The sequence below is a fragment of the Chiloscyllium punctatum genome, chromosome 49 (assembly GCF_047496795.1).
Source record: "Chiloscyllium punctatum isolate Juve2018m chromosome 49, sChiPun1.3, whole genome shotgun sequence".
NCBI classification, from domain to species: domain Eukaryota; kingdom Metazoa; phylum Chordata; class Chondrichthyes; order Orectolobiformes; family Hemiscylliidae; genus Chiloscyllium; species Chiloscyllium punctatum.
The window spans coordinates 39,908,013-39,929,999 of NC_092787.1; the positions used below are offsets into that span (position 1 = coordinate 39,908,013).

The 21,987-nt window shown below is 41.3% G+C and overlaps 1 protein-coding gene across 2 annotated transcripts in view; it reads left to right on the forward strand.

Annotated features, from left to right (window-relative positions):
* The window catches only part of anapc2 (anaphase promoting complex subunit 2), a 56,248-nt gene extending 35,292 nt beyond the window's left edge, over positions 1-20,956 (forward strand). For both annotated transcript variants that reach the window (XM_072566293.1, XM_072566294.1), the window contains exons 7-14: positions 1,311-1,492; positions 4,301-4,442; positions 8,257-8,332; positions 10,085-10,270; positions 11,333-11,462; positions 15,420-15,655; positions 16,287-16,521; positions 19,707-20,956. In XM_072566293.1, the coding sequence (XP_072422394.1) occupies positions 1,311-1,492; positions 4,301-4,442; positions 8,257-8,332; positions 10,085-10,270; positions 11,333-11,462; positions 15,420-15,655; positions 16,287-16,499 (1,165 nt within the window). In that variant the 3' untranslated portion in view covers positions 16,500-16,521; positions 19,707-20,956. The remainder of the gene's footprint in view (positions 1-1,310; positions 1,493-4,300; positions 4,443-8,256; positions 8,333-10,084; positions 10,271-11,332; positions 11,463-15,419; positions 15,656-16,286; positions 16,522-19,706) is intronic.
* Positions 20,957-21,987: the final 1,031 nt, after the last annotated feature.

Below are 21,987 nucleotides of genomic sequence, written 5' to 3' on the forward strand. Positions count from 1 at the left end.
GCACACCATTGTTCTGCCATTCTCAAATTCCAATCACTTAATCTGAACTATCAGCATCCTTTCCTCCCGAGCCCTCCAATCCACACTGCCCCCACCCACTTCATGGTAAAAACGATGACTGCAGATGCTAGAAACCAGATTCTAGATTAGAGTGGTGCTGGAAAAGCACAGCAGTTCAGGCAGCATCTGAGGAGCAGGAAAGTCGATGTTTCGGACAAAAACCCTTTCCTGATAAAGGCCTTTTGCCCGAAACGTTGACTTACCTGCTCCTTGGATGCTGCCTGAATTGCTGTGCTTTTCCAGCACCACTCTAATCTAGAGACCCTCCCACTTCATGTCAGCTCTGATGAAGAGCCATCCAAACTCGAAATGTTAGCTTGCTTTCTCTCCATAGATGTTGCCTGATCTGCTGTGATCTCCAGCATTTTTGTTTTCAGTTAAAATATGTGGATGCCTTGTTGCAATTGTACAGAACCTTGGTATAGTATTGATGCCCTGTATTAGCAGAACTGATGTATGAAGAGAGACTGGGTTATTTAAGGACTAGACAGAGTTAATGCAGGAAGGGTGTTTCTGATGACTGGGGAGTCCCGAGCCAGGGGTCACAGTCTAAGGATACATGGTGGTCCACTTTAGGACTGAATTGAAATGTTTCTTCACCCAGAGAGTGGTGAGCCTGTGGAATTCTCAGCCACGGAAAGTGGTTGAAGCCAAAAGATTCACTGCTTTCAAGGAGCTAGATAGAGTTCTTGGGCCTACAGGAATCAACAGGTATACGGCGGAAGTGGGAATAAGTTGTTGAGTTTAATGAACAGTTATGTTCATATTGAATGGATTACCCCGTATCCTTCCCCCTTGTACTCTCTCCTTTGGCCAACGTGCTAGTTTGTGTGATACACAGTGACCAGTGACTTGATTGGGGCAGTCATTATCCTGCAGGTTATTGTTGTTAAGTCCTATTTACAAGTGTAGTTTGCAATGGCTCAGGCCTTATTCACAAGTTTGGTGACAAATCCAATCTTCTAGAGCCTGAATCTGTGTGTGTGATTTTGACTGGTGAATGTAGACTCGAGATACACAACCGTTGAGAACACTTTAGAAGATTTCCCAACTAACTGCACCCACTCATTGTGTCAGTTAATCAGAGTCGACCTGCTAACCTGTGTAATTGCTATAAATTGTTGTCGCTGTTAGAAATTTTGCGTTTGTCCTGATGTGTGCAACATGAAATGTTTCAGAAGTCTCTCTCAGCAATTCAATTTTAAACTTTAAAACTGTTTTTCTGTTTCTTTTTGTTTGTGAATTACCAGGACAAGGGATGATACTGTGAGACAGATCGTAGCAGGTTTGACTGATGATTCAGAAGGATCCAGTGATCTGGCAAATGAACTGTCCAAAGCAGATCCAATCACTCTAGAGCATGGACACGATAGCGATGATGATATGTCTGATCCAGATGATTGGGTTCCTGACCCTGTTGATGCAGATCCAGGTAATTCCAATAACTCCCAAGGAGCAGTAAGCATATTTATCAGTGAATCTGAGAGAAAGATGTATAAGGCTTTGGAGGATTGAAAGAATCACAGCTGGATAACTGACCCAAATCATAGAGATAATGGCACATGATTATATTTGACAACAAATAACCTGGATATTTGAACTCTGTGCCTAGAGTGGGGCTTGGTTCCTCACTCTGAGAGTACTATCAACTGAAGTTATAGAAATCCCAGTAGCTGATCCCTAGAGGCAACATGATCAGGTCTCTAAGATGAAGGGCTTATGCCCCAAGCATTGATTCTCCTGCTCCTCGGATGCTGCCTGATCTGCTGTGCTTTTATAGCACCACACTCTCGACTCTGATCTCCAGCATCTGCAGTCCTCACTCTCTCCTCAGATGATTCTCTGTCTGATTTCCCTTTCTCCACAGCCTCAGAAGACAGGAATCAAGAATTTGATTGTGCACTTTTTACTCTAAGATACGTAACAAGCAGAAAGCTTGGAACTACTTGGTCAGTTGGATGCACAAAATGGAGCTTAATAAAGCAAATCAGGATTATCCATCTAAGGCAGCTCGACTTTAAATTGCAGAGCTGAACTCGGCAGTGACGAGAATTACTTTGCAGAATTTTCTGGAATTACTTTCAATTTTCTTGCGTTTTGTCCTACCAGGCTGGGATTTGTTCCTGTTTGTGATTAATTGCCTTTAAAGTTTTCTTAAAGTTGTACAGTGTTGCAGGTAGTGTTCATAAATTTTCTGCAATTTCTTAAAGGTGTATGACCATCAGCTGACAATGTCCATGTAGCAGGTACAGAGTTCTCAATGAACTGCAGCTCACATGTTAACTGAATTCAGTAAATAAATGGACCATTATAGATAATATATAGTTGATATATTTCATGTTATGATATTAGGCATTTACTTTAGAGAAGGAAAATGTTTTTTTTAAAACTCAGCAGATTCTTTCTCCTAATATTTTTATTTTTGCAATTCAATTTTTAATAGCTTTGTGGTACAGAATGTAAACCTCACTATAAGGAGTCAAATCTCGGGCTTTTGGTCTTCACTTGTCAGCATAAAAATGCAAGGAACAGACTTGGAAAAAGACACACTAATTTATACAGCACGAGAAAGGGATACTGCTTGAATGGATCATCCAGATACAGCAGTGAACTGTCAATCTGTGTTCTTAGACAGGCAGATAAAATCTGATTGGTCAGCATGTTGCCATGGGAATGCAGCAGAGATTGACATTCTGCACGATCCCTTATTGTTTTTCAGTGGAAAAGGTTCAATATAGGTACAAATTATTTTTACCTACATAAGACAGTATCTTGAGCATTAATATATGTAGCTTCAAGAATGTACAGATTTATTATATTGCGAGCCCCACTGATGATTTTAAAATTGGCGTGATTCTTAGCAGAATCTAGATGATTTAATAAAAACTAGCTTTACCTGTTGTTCAGATACTTGGACGTCTTCACCTTCTATGATAATCTAAAGCCATCTGGGCACCAATCAGACTCACATTTCTTGGTAAGCAATTAAGATGTTAGCAAGAGCCCTGTCTAGAGAGTATCCTCTGATAACAATTTCGGTCTACACGTTGTCATTGAAACTAAGCTCAGGTGTATATGAATAGGAAGGATTTAGAGAGATATGGCCAAGTGCTGACAAATAGGATTCGATTATTTTAGGATATCTGGTCAGCATGGACGAGTTGGACCAAAAGGTTTGTTTCTGTGCTGCACATCTCTATGACTCTAAATTATCTGGACTATGCTAAGAATTACACAAAAATTAATTTAAGATCATCAGTATCATATGCAGTGTGATAAATTTGTGTGTTCGATAAGCTGCAAATATTGATAGAGAATCCTGTTTTGTTTTGAAATCAGAAGGAATTTGTGTGCACGTTGCATCTTTTTGATGGAAAACTAAATAAGGAACGACAGTTCATTGGTCATGCAGAGTTTTCTTGCCAGTGATGGTCCAGTCAATCAGCATCCTGTCCTCATGCTGCATAAACTGGTGTTCTCTTTTATCATTCTGATTCTTGTGTTCTAGCACTGAGTGCTTTCACCTCTTATCTCCTTTTAACAATAGTTAAGTTCCACTTTTTCAATAGTGCAACAGTGACTACATTTCGGTAAGTACTTATTTAGCTGTGAATCCGTGGGGCATCTCAAGGTTATGAAAGTGCTACAACATGGCAGTACGTTTTGTACAATTACTTGAGAAACATTTGAGTGTGGATGAACAGATGAGCGGTTTCTCGTGAAGTCTTGTGCTGGTCGCTTGCAAATTGCCCACAATGTGGCCACTTCAAAAAATAAAGTACTGCAAATTGAAGTAAGCAAAATTAACAGGCAGATTGGTCATGAACCACTTAACTTTTACCAAGATTTTATGGTAGGTTTTAAGTTTAATGGTGACTTTTATCACCACATCACCTGTTGAATTTAATGTGATAACTTACCATGCTGTGATTTGAACTTTAGCTTGATGGTCAAGTAACTTACCTGCACTGGTAGGAACCTAAAGGAAGGGCACAAAAAAATTCTGAAACCAATAAGTTTTTACTGTTTGCAGCTCTTCAAATAACATTTCTTCGCAATATGTTGCTTTTTTTTGTAGAATTAACAAGAATGAATAAATATTTCTAATAACGTGACTTGCAATACAGATCCACATTGTGATACTGATCCCTTTGTACTTTTAATGCCTTATTTAATTTTGCAGCCTGGATTGGGGTTACACCTCACTATGTCAATTTCATTTCTCCCTAACTTGCTTTAGGTAAATTTGGTTCTAAACGAAGATCTTCTGACATCATCACCTTGCTGGTCAGCATTTACGGCAGCAAAGAATTGTTTATCAATGAATATCGTACACTTTTGGCAGACCGAATACTCCATCATTTCAGCTACGTTACCTGCAGGTACCGGAATGCTTGCAGGATTGGATTGGAAGCACAAACCATAATTGACCTGTCTGTGGTTGCTCCTGATTCTGAGAGGCTTCAGATTCATTGTCCTTAAGGCTGAGTCTAAATATTCAGAGGATCGTGTATTCAGGTCCCATTCAAGGGAAGCAGAATGACATAATGAACCTTCAAATAGTAACAGCCTCCAGATTTCCCCATCTTTAACATATTCCACAGTCCACCTATCCAGGAGATTTGAAACAACGGACAGAGTTGTTGGTGAAAGGCAGCAGGTCTGTCAGCATCTGTAGGTGGAAAGCAGAGTTAACGTTTCAAGTCTGATGATCCTTCATCAGAAATGATAGCAGCTAGGAAAAATGGGTATTTATGCTGAAGATGAGGTTGGGCAATGGGGGAAGGAGTGAGCGGATAAGTGGAGATGGAACCCAGAGACAGAAAGAGGAATAGGAAAGGGCCAGGCAGACGAGGGTGGGCTTGGAAAGAAGAGAAACTGAGATATTGTATACATGGGCTTTCGTAAAGCCTTTGACAGGATTCGGCATGGTCAACTAATTAGTAAAGTTAGATCACGTGGGATTCAGGGTAAACTTGCAAACTGGATACAAATTTGGCTTGACAGTAGGAGGCAGAGGGTGATGGTGGTGGAGGGTTGTTTTTTGGCATGTGACCAACAGTGTTCCACAGGGACTGGTACTGGGCCACTTCTGTCATTTATTTAAACAATTTGGATGAGGCGGCATGATTAGTAAGTTTTCATGGTTGGTGATATAGTGAATAGTAAAGAAGGTTATCTCACAGTACAATTGGGTCAATGGGCTGAGGAGTGGAAGATGGAATTTAGTTTTGATAGATGCGAGATATTGCATTTTGGTAAAACAAACAAGGGCAGGATTTATACTGTTAGTGGTAGAGCCCTGGGTAGTGTTGTAGAACAGAGACCTGGGGGTTCAGGTACATAATTCTTTGAAATTTGCATCACAGGTAGACAGGGTCTTTAAACAGGTTTGTTTAGCATGTTTGCCTTCATTGCTCAGATCTTTTGAGTATCATTGAATCTCTACAGTGTGGAAACAAGTACTTCGGCCCAAGAAGTCCACACTGACCCTCCAAAGAATAACCCGTCCAGAACCATACCCCTACTCTATTACTCTCCCCAGACTAATGCACCTAACCTACACATCCCTAAACACTATGGGCAATTTAGCATGGCCAATTCACCTAACCTGCATATCTTTGGATTTTGTGAGGAAACTGGAGCACCTGGAGGAAACCCACTGAGATGTGGGGAAAGTGTGCAAACTCCACACAGACAGTTGCCTGAGGCTGGAATTTAACCTGGTTCCCTGGCGCTGTGAGGCAGCAGTGCTAACCACTGAGCCACCGTGCTGCTTAAAAGATGTAGGAGTTAGGATGCATGTTGAGGTTGTACAGAACGTTGTTGAGGCCTCTTCTGGCGTAGTGTACAGTTCTGATTGCCTTTTTATATGAAGGATATTATTAAGCTGGAAGGGTTCATCAAAGATTTATGAGGATGTTGCTGGGAATGATAGGTTTGAGCTATAAAAATAGGGTTGGACATTTTTCAGTGGAGCATAGGAGGTTGAAGGGTGATCTTATAAAGGTTTATAAAATCATGAGGTGCATAAGTTAGGTGAATATAGCAAGCGTCTTTTCCCAAGGGTAGGTAGAGTTCAAAACTAGGGGACATACTTTTTAAGGTGGGAGGAGAAAATTTTTGTAAAGGACATGAGGGGCAACCTTTTTACACAGTGGCTTGTATGTGGAATGAACTGCCAGAGGAAGTGCTGAATGCAGGTACAGTTAAAACATTTAAAAGCCATTTGGATAAGTACATGAATAAAAGGGTTGGAGAGATGTGGGCCAAGTCCAGACAGGTGAGACTAGTTTAGTTGGAAACATGGTTGGCATTCTGTAGTTAGACCAAAAGGTTTGTTTCTATGCTGTATGACTGTATAAGCGATATTGAGAGCTAAGATTAGGTTGGCTTTAGTGACCCATGTCATCACAGGACCAGGGTGTGAGGTGGATAAAACCATTGCCAGAATCAAGTTATTGAACTCCATGTTGAATCCTAGAGCTTGCAGGGTCCTCAAGTGAAAAATGAGATGCTTCAAGCTTGCACAAAATGGCCTTCTCTTCCTATTTAGAACATAGAAAAAGACAGCGCAGTACAGGCCCTTTGGCCCTCGATGTTGCACCGATCCAAGCCCACCTAACCTACACTAGCCCACTATCCTCCATATGCCTATCCAATGCCCGTTTAAATGCCCATAAAGAGGGGAAGTCCACCACTGCTACTGGCAGGGCATTCCATGAACTCACGACTCGCTGAGTAAAAAATCTACCCCTAACATCTGTCCTATACTTACCACCCCTTAATTTAAAGCTATGCCCCCTCGTAATAGCTGACTCCATGTGTGGAAAAAGGTTCTCGTGGTCAACCCTATCTAAACCCCTAATCATCTTGTACACCTCTATCAAGTCACCCCTAAACCTTCTTTTCTCCAATGAAAACAGCCCAAGTGCCTCAGCCTTTCCTCATACGATCTTCCTACCATACCAGACAACATCCTGGTAAACCTCCTCTGCACCCGTTCCAGTGCCTCCACATCCTTCCTATAGTATGGCGACCAAAACTGCACACAATACTTCAGATGCGGCAGCACCAGAGTCTCATACAACTGCAACATGACCTCAGGACTCCGGAACTCAATTCCTCTACCAATAAAAGCCAGTTGGCATGTTCCAAGAGTATGTTTTCTCTTGAAGATGAGAATTTAGTGTGATTTAATACTGAGTCTAGTGGAGTTTGCACGTTCTCCCCATGTCTGCGTGGATTTCCTTTGGGTGCACCGGTTCCCTTCCACAGTGTGAAGCTGTGCAGGGTAGATGGACGGATGGTGCTGAATTGTTTATAGTGTCCAGGGGTGTGCAGGCGAGGTGGATTAACCATGAGTTACAGAGATAGGGTGGGGGATTGGTCTGGGAGGGTTGCTCTTCAGCGGGGTGGTGTGGATTCAATGGCCCAAATGGACTGCTTCCACACTGTAGGAATTTTGTGGATAAGTTGAACTTTGGCTTAGCCATTTTTATGCCAAACTTTTAAAAAGTGATTTTTAAAAATTTGTTTTTCTCCCTTCACATTAATAAGTTCTTGGAGACAGGTAAAATAGTGGAAGGATTTATAGGAGGATTGATGGCTCACATCTTACATGAATTCTCCTTCCATCATCATCAACCAGCTTCACACAAGCCAACAGGTTATTTAATCTGTAAAGAGGGAAGGCTTTTGTGGCTCCCACAACCCTTATGAAGTTTGGAAAGTATCTATGAGATCTTGAGCCAAACTTCAGAGTCAGAGAGTATTGTTGGGGCAGGGTTTGATTTGTGCACCTCTTCCCTGACATGGAATTGCTACCACTGAGCACAAACCCTGTTCCCATTTCAGTGGTAAATTCAAAGATGCAATCGTTTAAACTTTGTGTATGTTTGAAGTATATTCACCGAGAGAAAGTAATGATACAAACTGTGTTTGTTTAAATTGGAACAATACATTTGTAGCAAATGCATGCTATGACTAAGTTCCATATAAAATCATTGCATTCAGAATGCCCAAAGGTTACTATATTTTTTCAGACCTTTTATAGTCTTCTTTTGCAGTTAATGACAATGTTTGTGAGAATGTTCTGGAACCTGTTGTCTATTTTGCTTCTATTGGAACTGCTTGAGTCACTGCATATTCTGATTATTCATATCTTGTCAATCTGATGTGACTGCTTCACCATAGGGAAATTCGAAATCTGGAGTTGCTCAAGCTGCGTTTTGGAGAGGCTCAGATGCACTTCTGTGAGGTCATGTTAAAGGTCAGTGAAAGCACTGCAAGTTAAAACGGTTTAAGTTTATCAGGTACTTTGTGCAACTGGTATTTAACCTGCAATAGTGTCTTATCTTGTACAATTACAATTTTGAAGTTACTTGTGTTGGAGTATTTGCCCTTTTGGGTATATGGAAATCCTATAAAAGTATTGAGTGAATGAAATTTATTTTCACTAAAATGTTACAACAATGAGGAATTACTTGAAGAGGAGACTGAGTATTTAGTGCTGTTTTCAGCAGAGCGGAGAGGTTTAAGAAGTAGTCTGAAGTGATCAAGGTAATGAAATGGACAGGCAAGGCACTTTATGTAGTGCTGATTGACCTACTGTGCATTTTCAGTTTTAATCAAATGTCAATTTAGTCTACTGTTAAAATGAACATTCATCTGTATAATTGTCTCTTTCTAACAGCAGGCCCATGGGGCAAACCTATTTTCCACAACCATGCATTATGTGTAATTTGTTGAATCTATGCTCTTTGAAGATTTACGCCAGTTTTACTAGAATTTATGATTTGGAGGTGCTGGTGTTGGACCGGGGTGGACAAAATTAAAAATCACACAATACCAGGTTATAGTCAACAGGTTTATTTGGAAGCACTAGCTTTCAAAGCGCTGCTTTTCATCAGGTGGTTGTCTTGTACCCCAAAGACTGTAGTGGCTCATTTAAGGCAGCTTACCACCACCTTCTACAGGGCAATTAGGAATGGACAGTGACACCCTGACCCTCCCCACACACATTCAATGTGGGAGCATTCAACTATTCCCCTGAAGTCTTAAAATGAAGCACAGGTAATTGATTCAGAAGTTAACATTCCGAATTCCCTTTCCTGCGTAGAGGTTTTCTTGTATCATGTACCATTCATTAGTTGTACAGGAATGTCCAAGCCTCCATGTGGCTCTTTAACCAAATTCTGGAGCTTGCATAAGAATACTTACAGATTGCTTCTGTTTTTTTAATGTATTGTGAGACCGGAAGAGATGACACTATTGTGAATAGTCTTTATTGTTGTTTTTCCACCACTCGGAAAACGCCCGTGTGGCAATTATGTGTTAATAAGCAAATCTTATTAAGGGCAATGGTGACATTCATTCAGTAATATAAAAAGCAGGGATATACTTGAGGTTTTAGAAAGTTCTGGTCAGACCACATTTAGAGTAATGCGCACAATTTTGGGCCCCATACCTCAGGAAGAGCACACTGGCCCTGGAAAGGGTCCAGAGAAGGTTTACAACAATGATCCCAGGAATGAAAGTCTTAACATATGAGCAATGTTTAAGGACTCTGGGATTTTGCTCAGCATTAAGGGTGAGGTGGGACCTGATTGAAACTTACAGAATACTGAGTGGCCTGGACAGAATAGACATTGGGAAGATGTTTTCATAGGTAGGAGAGACTAGGGCTGGAGAGCACAGCTTTAGAGTAAAGGGTAGATCCTTTTGGTCAGAGATGAGGAGAAGCTTCTTCAGCAAGAGAGTGGTGAATCTGTGGAGTTCATTGCCAGGTCATTGAGTATATTTAAAACAGAGAAAGATTGGTTCTTGATTGTCAAGGGATCAAAAGTTACGGGGAGAAAGCGAGAGAATGGGGTTGAAAAAACCTATCTGCCATGACTGAATGGTAGTGCAGACTCAATGGGCTGAATGGCCTAATTTCTGTTCCTGTGTCTTATGATCTAAACACTGCAATTGTTGATCTCCTTGAAAATAGACTGCATTAATCTTTGGATTTTGTGTACAGGATGTGGCTGATTCTCGAAGGATAAATAGCCACATTCACGAGGAGGACCAAGAGACTCCTTTACACCTGAATGCAATGATTCTGTCTGGTGAGTTCTGGCCACCTTTGAAAGAGGAAAAACTGGAGCTCCCTATTGAAGTGAAAGAAGCAATGGATGCTTATACCAAGAAGTATGAGAAATTAAAGGTTAGTACTGAGAATTTATCAATGACTTTCTTTGGTGACTACAGGTGAAACTTGTAGCTCATTGAACATGCAAGCAGCTTGTTTCCATTGTTCAGATATCCTAGACAAGCAATAGGAGGACTATCTTCAGCCAGTTTAGCTTCAAGGCTATAACTGCTTACCGGGGAGGTAAGAAGCAATTTTTGAGTGAGCAAGTATTTTTAACCAAATAAAAAACAAGAGAACTGCAGTTGATGTAAATGAGAAACAAAAACAGAAGTTGCCAGAAAACCTCAGTGGGTCTGGCAGCACTTGTGAAGAGGAATTAGAGTTAATGTTTTGGGTCCAATGACCTTTCCTCCAAACTGAGTCTGCCCAGGTCACATGATGTATGACAGGAAGTAGTGATGGGAAAGTACACAATGTAAACTTGCACCCATTGCTCCACTAATAGGGGACAGTGAGTGTCTTGAATATAATTTGTACTAAGCAAAACTCTTCTGTAACCACTCCCTTGTAAGCTAGATCCTTTTTATGTTCTTTTGCAGTGTATTGATTTCTAATAGAGGGCATTTTTTGACATTGTAACCATATGCATGGTCAGGGTGTGTGAGAAAAGGTTTTGATGAAGGTTTAGAATTTGTTGTGCTCTGTTTTTGCATTGCGGGCTTCATAATAACAGGTTCCATAGTTTGTGTTCACATTTGAAGAAGTGAACATGAAAAAAATATCAAACTGTTAGTCTTTTATTTTGATCCTGAATGGATTCTTAGTCGCTGTGAGCATAGTCTGTGCCAATTACTTCAATTTTTTTAAAATTTAATGTTACTTATGTTCATGAAATCTTGAAGGAATGTAAAATGGCTAGCATTTAGACTATATATAATCAGTTTCTTTGGTTGCTAAAAAGATGTTAGTGATGCTCTAAGGATTTTGATTGAATGCAGAGCAGTTTTTGTTTACCCCAGTGATTGAATAATGAGTATTCTGAAGCTCAGAAATAGATTTTTCTGACTCCAAGGACGAATGCATTGGTGTCTCTTGTGGTTATGGCACATAGTTTTATCACTTTCTCTCTTTCAGGCCATGAGATCACTGAACTGGAAGCCTCATCTGGGAAATGTTGACCTGGAGATCGAGCTGGCAGATCGAACATTATCTGTATCTGTCTCACCTGTCCATGCTGCAATCATTATGCACTTCCAACAGAAGAGTGAGTGTTGCTGCCTCATTATTAGGGAATGAAAGAGAATTTCACCTAAATTTATCACAATTAAACTCAGAACATCTGGAGCACCATACTTTCTAAAGCACTGGGACTGTGTCCTATATGCCAATTTTTATTCAATGACATAGAAAACCTTGTTTTTAACTCCTTCCAATCATTGTCAATATTGCTTTCTCATTTAAGTGATCAGGAAAGAGGATTTTGAAGCACATGAGAGCCTATGAATGGGTGACATTGGTAAAAAAGATGCTTTTCTTTTCCCCAGCCAATTTTCTCCTATTTCCATCTCTATATAGAGGAACCTTGATTGCCCAAATAACATGGACAGGTAGTATTTTGAATAATCGAATGCTGGATAACATATTTTAGCCAAGCATCGGGACCCTTTGATCTTGCGAGATAATCTGAAGTTCGGATAATCGAGGTTCCTCTTAATGTATTATGCAACTCCATGGGCATCATAGCTGATCCCAACCCTGCCCTCCCTCTGGGCATTCTACTATAGTCAGCTGTGGGAGGCCTGGTTAGATATACAATATTACAGTGCAATACAGGTTCTTTGACCTGTGGAAGCAATCTGAAGCCTATCTATTCTACACTATTCCACTTTCATCCATCTGTTTATCCAATAACCATTTAAATGCCCTTAAAGTCGGTGAGTCTACTACTGTTGAAATGTTGATTTTTTTTTAAAAATCTTCTCCCTCGTTCATGCTTCTTAACTTGGAAGCTAAGACCAGTTACATCAGCACAACTCATTAATCACAGGCCAGTGTTTAAATCTAGGAACTATGGTTCCATTCCTCATTAGCACAACTTGTCAGGCATTGGAGAAATTATAGACATAAAGTTATACACCACAGAAACAGACCCTTTGGTCCAATCGACCAGATATCCTAAACTGATCTAGTCCCATTTGCCAGCATTTGGCACATATCCTTCCAAGGAGAAGGTGAGGACTGCAGATGCTGGAGATTAGAGTCGAGAGTGGTGCTGGAAACACACAGCAGGTCAGGCAGCATCTGAGGAGCAAGAGAATTAACATTTCGGGCAAAAGCCCTTAATCCGAAACATTGACTCTCCTGCTCCTCGGTTGCTGCCTGACCTGCTGTGCTTTTCCAGCACCATACTCTCAATGCATATCCCTCCAAATCTTTCTTATTCATGTACCAATCCAGATGCCTTTTAACTGTAATTATACCTACCATCTCTTCTGGCAGCTCATTCCATACACCCACCAGTGTATGCGTGAGAAAGTTGCCCCTCTGCACACATTTAAATCTTTTCCCCCTCACCTTAAACCTACCCTGGGAAAAGAAACTTAGCTATTCATCCTTTCCACACTCATCATGACCCTATAAACTTCTATAAGGTCACACCTCAGCCTATGCTTTAGGGGAAAAAAAATGCCCCAGCCTATTCAGCCTCTTCCTGTAGCTCATGTCCTCCAATCCCAGCAACATCCTTGTAATTTTTTTCTGAGCCCAGATTTAACATGGCGGTACAGTGGCTCAGTGGTTAGCACTGCTACCTCACAGTGACAGGAACCTGGGTTCAGTTCTGGCCTCGGGCGCCTGTCTGTGTGGCGTTTGTACATTTTCCTCGTGTCTACATGGGTTTCCTCTAGCTGCTCCAGTTTCTTCCCACAGTCTAAAAATATGCAGTTTAGGTGAATCGGCCATGCTAAATTACCCATAGCGTTCAGGGATGTGCATTAGTCAGGAGTAAATGTAGACTAGTAGGGTAGGGAAATGGGTCTGGGTGGGTTACTTTTCAGAGGGTTGGTGTGGATTTGTTGGGCCTAATGGCCTGTTTCCACACTGTAGGGGTTCTATTCTATTTTATTCTATTTTTCTTAAAGCAGGGAGACCAGAATTGAATGCAGCATTCTAATACTGGCCTTGCCAATGTCATATACATCTGCAACATGATGTTGCAACTCCTATATTCAGTGCACTGACCAATGAAGACAAGCATGCCAAACACCACCTTCAACACCTTGTCTACCTGTGACTCCATTTTCAAGGAACTACGCACCTGAACCCCTTGGTCCCTTTGTTTGGCAACACTCCCCAGGAGTCTAACATTAACTGTATAAGTCCTACTCTGGTTTGCCTCAACACCTCATGTTTATCTGCAATAAACTCCATCTGTCACTGCTCGGCCCATTGGCCTATCTGATCCAGGCCCCGTTGTACTCTGAGATGACTTGGAGTTGCCTGATGAAGGAGCAGCGCTCTGAAACCTAGTGCTTCCAAATAAATCCGTTGGACTATAACCTAGTGTTGTGTGATTTTTAACATACTCTGAAATAACCTTCTTCACCACCCAGGACATGACCAATTTTGGTGTCATCTGCAAACTTAGTGACCATACCTCCTATACGATAGACAATGCCCACTGCTCTTGCCTTCATCAATCTTCTGTGCTACCTCTTCAAAAAATAAATCAATCAAGTTAGTGAGACAGGATTCTAGAGTGTAATACTGGAAAAGCAGAGCAGGCCAGGCAGCATCCAAGGAGCTGATGAAGGGTTTATGCCCGAAATGTTGACTCTACTGCTCCTTGGATGCTGCCTGACCTGCTGTGCTTTTCCAGCACCATACTCTGGACTCTGATCTCCAGCATCTGCAGTCCTCACTTTCTCCTAGTGAGACATGCAATCTTCTAGCACCTAACCTGTGGCTGTGGATGCTACAAATATCTCTGCTAGGTGCCCCACAATTTCTTCCCCAGCTTCACACATAGTTCTGGGGTACACATGATCAGGTCCTGGGGAATTGCCTACTTTTTAAGCATTTTAAGACCTCCAGCACCACTTCTTCTGTATTATGGACACTTTTCATAACATCACTATTTAGTTCCCAAGTTCCCTAACTTCCATGTCCTTCTCCAAAGTAAATACAAACGTGAAATATTCATTTAATATCTCACCCATCTCCTGTGGTTCCATACATAGACTACCTCGTTGACCTTTATGGGGCCCTATTCTCTCTCTAGTTAGTGTATTATATGTATTTGTAGAATCTCTTTGGATTTCCCTTCACTCTATTTGCCAAAGCTATCTCGTTCCCTTTTTGCCCTCCTGATTTCCCTCTTGAGTATACTCCTACTGCCCTTACACTCACTCGATCTCAGCTGACATATGCTGCCTCCTTTTTATTGACCAGAAGCTCAATTTTTCTCACCATCCAGCATTCCCTACACCTACCAGCTTGCCCTTCGTTCCAACAGGGATATACTTACTCTGAACTCTCGATGTCATTTTTAAAGGCCTTTCACTTTCCAACTGTCCCTTTCCTTGCAAATACTCTCCTCAATCAACTTTTGAACATTCCTGCTTAATACTGTGAAAATTGGCCTTTAATTCCAATTGAGAACTTTAACTTTTAGATCAGCTCTGTCCTTTTTCATACCTATTATAAAACTAATAGAATTATGGTCGCTGATCCCAAAGTGCTCCCCCACTGACACAACAGACACTTACCCTGCTAGTCTTTCCGAAGAGAGGGTCAGGTTTTGCTCTTTCTCTAGTAGGTACATCAACATATTGAATCAGAAAATTTTCTTGTACACATTTAACAAATTCCTCTCCATCCAAGTTGTTAACACTAAGCCAGTCCCAGTCTATGTTTGGAATGTTAAAATCCCCTACCATTACAGCCCTATTATTCTTACAGATATCTGAGATTTCCTTACAAATTTGCTTCTCAATTTGCCCTGACTATTAATAGGCCTATAGTACAATCCTAATAAGGTAATTATTTCATAGGATCCAGTGACTTCCTTTTCTGATAATTATTGCATTCCCTTGAGAACTGCTTACGATATTGAAATCGAACATGATGAAGGCCATAAATTAAATGTACTCATGAGGAGATTAGACATGAAGTGCTACTGCAGAGCTAAAGCTGAGTTTTTGTTGAATGTGTGTATTCACAGGTACCTGGACTCTGGATGAGCTCAGTGATGCACTTAAAGTTCCTGTCATTGCCCTGCGAAGGAAAATTGCACTTTGGCAGCAGCAGGGAGTCCTAAAAGAGGATCCCACAGATACATTTACAGTGATTGAGGAAGAACAGAAGGATCAGCAGGAGAAAATGGTTTTAATTGATAGTGATGAAGAGGGAGACTCTGCTATGGCTTCCCAGGCTGATCAGAAAGAAGAGGAATTGCAGGTACAGCTGTTTTAGTAAGTTATGTTATAATACATTGCATGCGAATAATTTGCTAGTCTTGTAGCCCTTGTTAAAATGATCAAAATAAATTCTATATCTCCTTTACTATACATGACATTGAGGTGATTGCAAATTCCCTGAGAAACATCCCAGCAATAGCAAAATGCTGTGGATTCATCAGTATCCATCCTGATACCACCAATGTTAATGTCTCTCCTTTGACCTTGGGTGTGTGGGCCTCATGTGAAAATGGGGCTAGTGTCTCTTACATGTGAGAAATAAAGAAAGGCTGACATTTTTATGGTGTGTTGTACAGCAACAAGATGTCCCAAAACACTTTAAAGCCTGTGAAGTACTTTTGAAGCACCGCTACTAATGTAGGAAACATGCCAGCCAATTTGCATAAATCCAGATCCCATGAGCATCATTATTATGACTAGGTAATAGTGATATGGTTCAGAGATCAATTATATTGGCTAGGGCACTCCCCTTCAAAATAGTGCCACTTGGCATGGCTGCTGGCATTCCCTGTTTCAGATTTCCAGAAAGAGTGCTCAGTTTGAGCAGCGGTTCTGGTATGACATGTTTTGGTGCATTATTTAAATGAAGCTGGTTAATTTGTGTTTCACAGCTGTTTTGGACGTATATCCAGGGTATGCTGACCAACCTAGAGAGCTTACCCCTGGAACGTATTCACACCATGCTCAAGATGTTTGTGATGACGGGGCCAGTAATGGCTGAGATTGACATGCAGGAGCTTCAGGCATTCTTGCAGAAGAAAGTGAAGGACCACCAGCTAGTATATTCCGGCGGAGTGTACCGGCTTCCCAAATCTAACTGCTGAATCAGGATCCTTGATCAGAAAGGTAACTTACACTGTCCATGTTGTCTGTCAAGTTGGAACATCTGAGCTGTGACTTTAAATACTAATGGGCAGCATTGTTGATCCATGGGCCGTCTTAATGTCCAGCTATATCATCTTAGACTGCAGCTTTGGAAGCTGTCACTTCATGCAGTTTAGTTGCCTCACTGTTGCTAACATCAGCCCTATATTCACAGGAAATCCTGTTTCTAAGTCATGCTGTTTTCACCTCTGCCTGTATTCGCAATATGAGTTCCATTTTAACGTTGTTTTGAACAGCATTTTCCACAGTCCACTCTTGCCCTCTCTCTCAGCCTGTAGCTTGTGGTCTTTCCCACTCTCTGACCTGTTGGGTGGCTGCTGGGTCTCAAAGGCTAGCCTTTGAAGAAGTGACTCAGATTACCTGTTGGAGATACCAGGGCTAAATCTAAACACCGATACAATGAGAGTCACAGCATGGTCATGTCCACCATTGGTCTGCTCAAAATGCCATCACTAATCTGGTGGCTCTCTCCAGTGTGTGAATTTGAGAGTGTTCCTTATTGTGGGTGTTTGCTGTAGACCCCACAGGATGCTGTAGATTTCCACATTCTAGGGATTATATGATTTTAAGTACTCTTCTTCGATGTTCAACAACAACATTTATTTACACAGAGCCTCAGTAGCTTTGCAAATAATACAAACTATGAATGAACTCATGTGGATGGAGGTTCATTGAGTCTTTTCAGAGCACTACAGCATGGTGGTTGTCCTTTGCTGCCTGCAGCAATGGAGACAGGCTACTGACCCATAGACGCCCTTATCTGTAATATGTACTCTGAGGCTTCTCCACCCTTTGGAGTTATACCTTTGGATGTTGTTTCTCCCTGATGCCTTTTGACCTCTCACTTGTCAGAGGATGAAGCCATGCACTCTGTGGGTTGGATCATCACAGCACTCATTGCTTGGACAGATTCTGCCAAGTTTGATGCCAGAGTGCACAGTTCCTCTAGTATCTCTGTATATTTCACATAGAGTGTCCTACATCTGCTGCCTTGCAGGTGACTGATTCATATCTAGCATTCCTCTTTCTGCCAGATTCCTGCTCCATCTCAGTTTCTGGCAGTGGCCGGTTGAACTGAGATGTACCTTCATTTGCTTCTCGTTTCTCTTATTCTGACGCTTAGTTCCCTCCTGGAGTGCTATGATCTGTACTGGGTGCAGAGCTGGGGTGTGAGGCACACAGAGGTTTCCACTTCTGGCTCAGAGGCTGCTATTAGACCCCCAGAGATTCCAGCGGCAACTGAGTTTGTACCTGTGCAGGTGACAAATAAAGAAGGGATGAATTCACAGCCTTCCAAGTGGGCTGCAATGCAGGCATTACGAGATATTACTTCTTGTTTGTATTTCACACTTTCCAACATGCAATCATTCTTTCCCCTCCAAGATAACAAAGCATCACCTCACAGCATACTAGATATCAATGCACACTTCTCTAAGCATTCCTAATTAACGCCTCTTTCAATTGTAAATGGATGCCCCTTGCAATCCCACCCCCAAGGCCCTCCTTCCTACCTCACTTCATCACTGGACTACATCACTTCATCTGGATTAGTGGTGCTGGAAGAGCACAGCAGTTCAGGCAGCATCCAAGTAGCTTCGAAATCGACGTTTCGGGCAAAAGCCCTTCATCAGGAATAAAGGCAGTGAGCCTGAAGCGTGGAGAGATAAGCTAGAGGAGGGTGGGGGTGGGGAGAAAGTAGCATAGAGTACAATGGGTGAGTGGGGGAGGGGATGAAGGTGATAGGTCAGGGAGGAGAGGGTGGAGTGGATAGGTGGAAAAGGAGATAGGCAGGTAGGACAAGTCCGGACAAGTCAAGGAGACAGTGCTGAGCTGGAAGTTTAGAACTAGGGTGAGGTGGGGGAAGGGAAAATGATGAAACTGTTGAAGTCCACATTGATGTCCTGGGGTTGAAGTGTTCCAAGGCGGAAGATGAGGCGTTCTTCCTCCAGGCGTCTGGTGGTGAGGGAGCGGCGGTGAAGGAGGCCCAGGACCTCCATGTCCTCGGCAGAGTGGGAGGGGGAGTTGAAATGTTGGGCCACGGGGCGGTGTGGTTGATTGGTGCGGGTGTCCCAGAGATGTTCCCACTTCATCACCCATTCACCATGAGACTCCAACAGCATCTCCTCTATACTGTTATAATGGCCAGTTTCTCCCACAACCTCCAGTTCTGCTTCTCTCACTGTCATTGTGTAACCTCTTTTCCTGTGCTTACTGTGGCATTGTAATAATTCCGAAACTCCTGTACAGTTGCTCCTTCACATATATGCTCTGAACATTCCACAGGCTGCACCCTCTGCACAATAAGTACCCACCAAGACCACCTCTTAGGTTGCAGCCCATTTACAACAGCACGTGTCCCTCGTGCCACCTCCAATTTTTATTTAAATATACAGGGCAACATCTTCATGGAGTCTTCTTGAAAGTTTCTGTATAGATGCAGCTCCGTAATGGAACCTATCTCATGCAAATCTTGGATAGCTATTTCAGCACTGAGTCCAGGTTGTCAGACTCACTCCATGCTAGTTTAGTCAAACTGGGAGGTGATCTCTTTCCACGTGCTACCACCTGCATCAGGATCCTGGCGCATTAACAATTAATCTGTTCATTTCTTAAAGTTAACTTCTTTCAAAATAAATGCTTATTTCTATCAATGTAAAATGAAGCACAAAACTTAAAGGTTTGTAATGTTAACATTTTAATAACCAAAAGGTGAAGAGTCAGTCACCATTCATAAAGAATGTCTTTAGATGGAGTCTAAAGATTTTTAACCAGTCCTGATATTGATTTTTATATTCAGTCGTATTGTCACATGTAACCTGCTTAGAGTGAAATTAAAGTTATTGGATCAATTCAGCAAAGTGCAGATTGGAGCTTTCATCCTCACATCCACATCCAGAAACTGCAGCCCTTCTTAGTTTTCACAATTAATGCTTCTGGTAGTTTTCCAGCCTATTTAACCTAATGTCATACTAATCATAAAGGACAGAATGAGTATTTTTTACGATTGCATCACTTCCAGGAAAAATAATTGCTTTTTTTGCTTTTTGTTTAAAAAAAAGACCATTCATTCTTGGTTGCAAAATCTTCATCTTATAATTGAAAGAAGTGCTTTTCTGCACACTAATTTTATTTTCTTCCTTCATTAGATTGGTGGAACAGATCCATGATTGAACTTGTGGCTTGCTTCCTGCTGTGACTTATGATCCAGAGCTATAATTTGGAAGGAATATTGATGCAGCAGCACTGTCCGCTCAGCAGTAACTACAAGAAATTTGCTTGTCTTCATAACTAAGATTCACCAGGATTCTTCTACACAGAGATCTGTGGCAGAAGTCTGCCTATAGATGTCTTTGGTAGGGAGTGAGATAACAACTTATGGTGGAGAAATGAAACACTTGTAAGTGTACCTGAACTCTGTGGTACAAACTTCTGCAGGCACACAGGAGTAGATTTTCCACAGTAAGTAAATCCTATCACTGATCTGAAAGTCTGATACCTCCTCAGACAATCTTTTACTTTTATCCCTACGATCAGTGACTCAGCAATATTGATAGCTGATGTTCATTTGAGGCTTGCTTTGCAAATTCTTTTAATGCTGTATCTGTGTTAGTATCTTTAGAATTATACTTCTGTTTAGGGATGGCTGTCTTGTTCTTTCCTAAAAGCCTGCAGTATAAGATCTAATGGATTTTGGCCTTTCCTCACTTAGTAATTATCCTGTGAGAAGGACATTTTTTCTGCTTTTCCTGTTAAAACGTTTTAGAATGTAACTCCTCTGCCCAATACCTGACCTGTACTCTTCAGGCATTCTCTTCTGGGATCTTGATGCTTTTTAAATTGAGGAGGGGAATAATTGTACTACCAGTTGTGGAGACTACTTATTGTCTTTAAAGAATGGACTGAGACTCCTGAAGCATGGTTCTTAATCTGTGTTTTGATTGTGCACAAAGTTTTTGTAGCCTTGTAACTAATTCAGGTTAATAACAGGAAGTTACAAATACTCAACAAGTGGGAACAGTTGCAGATCGTTGTCAATACTGGCAGAAGCAGGAACTGAACTGTGACTCAGCAAACACACCCCGCCTTGAGCCATTTGTAAACAAAGGGCAGGAGGAACTGAAATTCTCATCAGTTTATTTCGCAAAGTTATCAATGTGATTGTAATTTTTTTTTCTCTTTCACTTTACACAAAGTGCTTATTGAAAAGATCCATGGATGCTTCATGTTTGTGTTATCAACAGAATGTACTATGAATTTTACAGTATGTTGTGAACATTGAATTGTATTCTGATTAGGACAACAGTAACCAAAAATGTGATATCTTTTTATCCCTTACTGGCTGAGGAATTATGATTTCTCATAATCCTGATTAAAATGTGCATTATTTGTTTTTAAAGTTCACTTGTCTATGAATACTGACTTGTTTGCAGGGTAATTGGTCATCTCCCTGCCAAATTTTATTCACAAGGAATTTACAGCAAAATAATCAAGCACTATATGTGAATTCCTGACATGTTTTAAGGAAGATCCATCCACATTTGGTATTCAATTTTTTAATTTCCATTTTCTATTCTATACGGAACAATGTGCTGAATGCTAAAGAAGGGTCAGATATATCAAATTGGGAGATCTTTGCATTTTTGGAATATTTGTTACTTGTAATCAATGCCATGAGTTTTACTCACTCTTGTGGTTTGTGTGTGTGTGTGTCTCTTGCGCTCGCTCTCTCTCAAATTGAGCAGGACTTAATGGTAAGGTCTGAGGGAGTGTTGCTGAAGAAAGCGACTTTGGAGTGTAGGTTCATAGTTCCTTGAAAGTAGAGTTGCAGGTGGATAGGATAGTGAAGAAGGCATTTGGTATGCTAGGGCTGTTTTTCCTGGAGCATGGAGGCTTGGGAAGACCTTTTTAGAGGTTATAAAATCATGGGGAGCATGGTTAGGATAAATAGACATGGTCTTTTCGTTGGGGTGGGGGAGTCCAGAACTAGAGAGAGAAAAATATAAAATGGACCTAAGGGGCAACTTTTTCACGCAGAGGATAGTATGTGTGTGGAATGAGCTGCCAGAGGATGTGGTGGAAACTGATACCCATCCATTTGCCATTTAAATGCTATAATTGTATATGAATAGGAAGGGTTTGGAGGGATATGGGCCAAGTGCCTAGATTAGGTTAGGATATTCACTGTGAACAAATGCGAGGTCTTGCACTTTGGCAAAAAGAATAAAAGCATAGACTACTTTCTAAACAGTGAGAAAATTCGTAAAGCCAAAGTACAAAGGGATCTGGGAGTGCTAGTCGAGAATTCTCTAAAGGTCAACATGCAGGTTTAGTCCGTGATTAAGAAAGCGAATGCAATGTTGTCACTTATCACAAGAGGGTTGGAATATAAAAGCACCATTGTGCTACTGAGACTTTATAAAGCTCTGT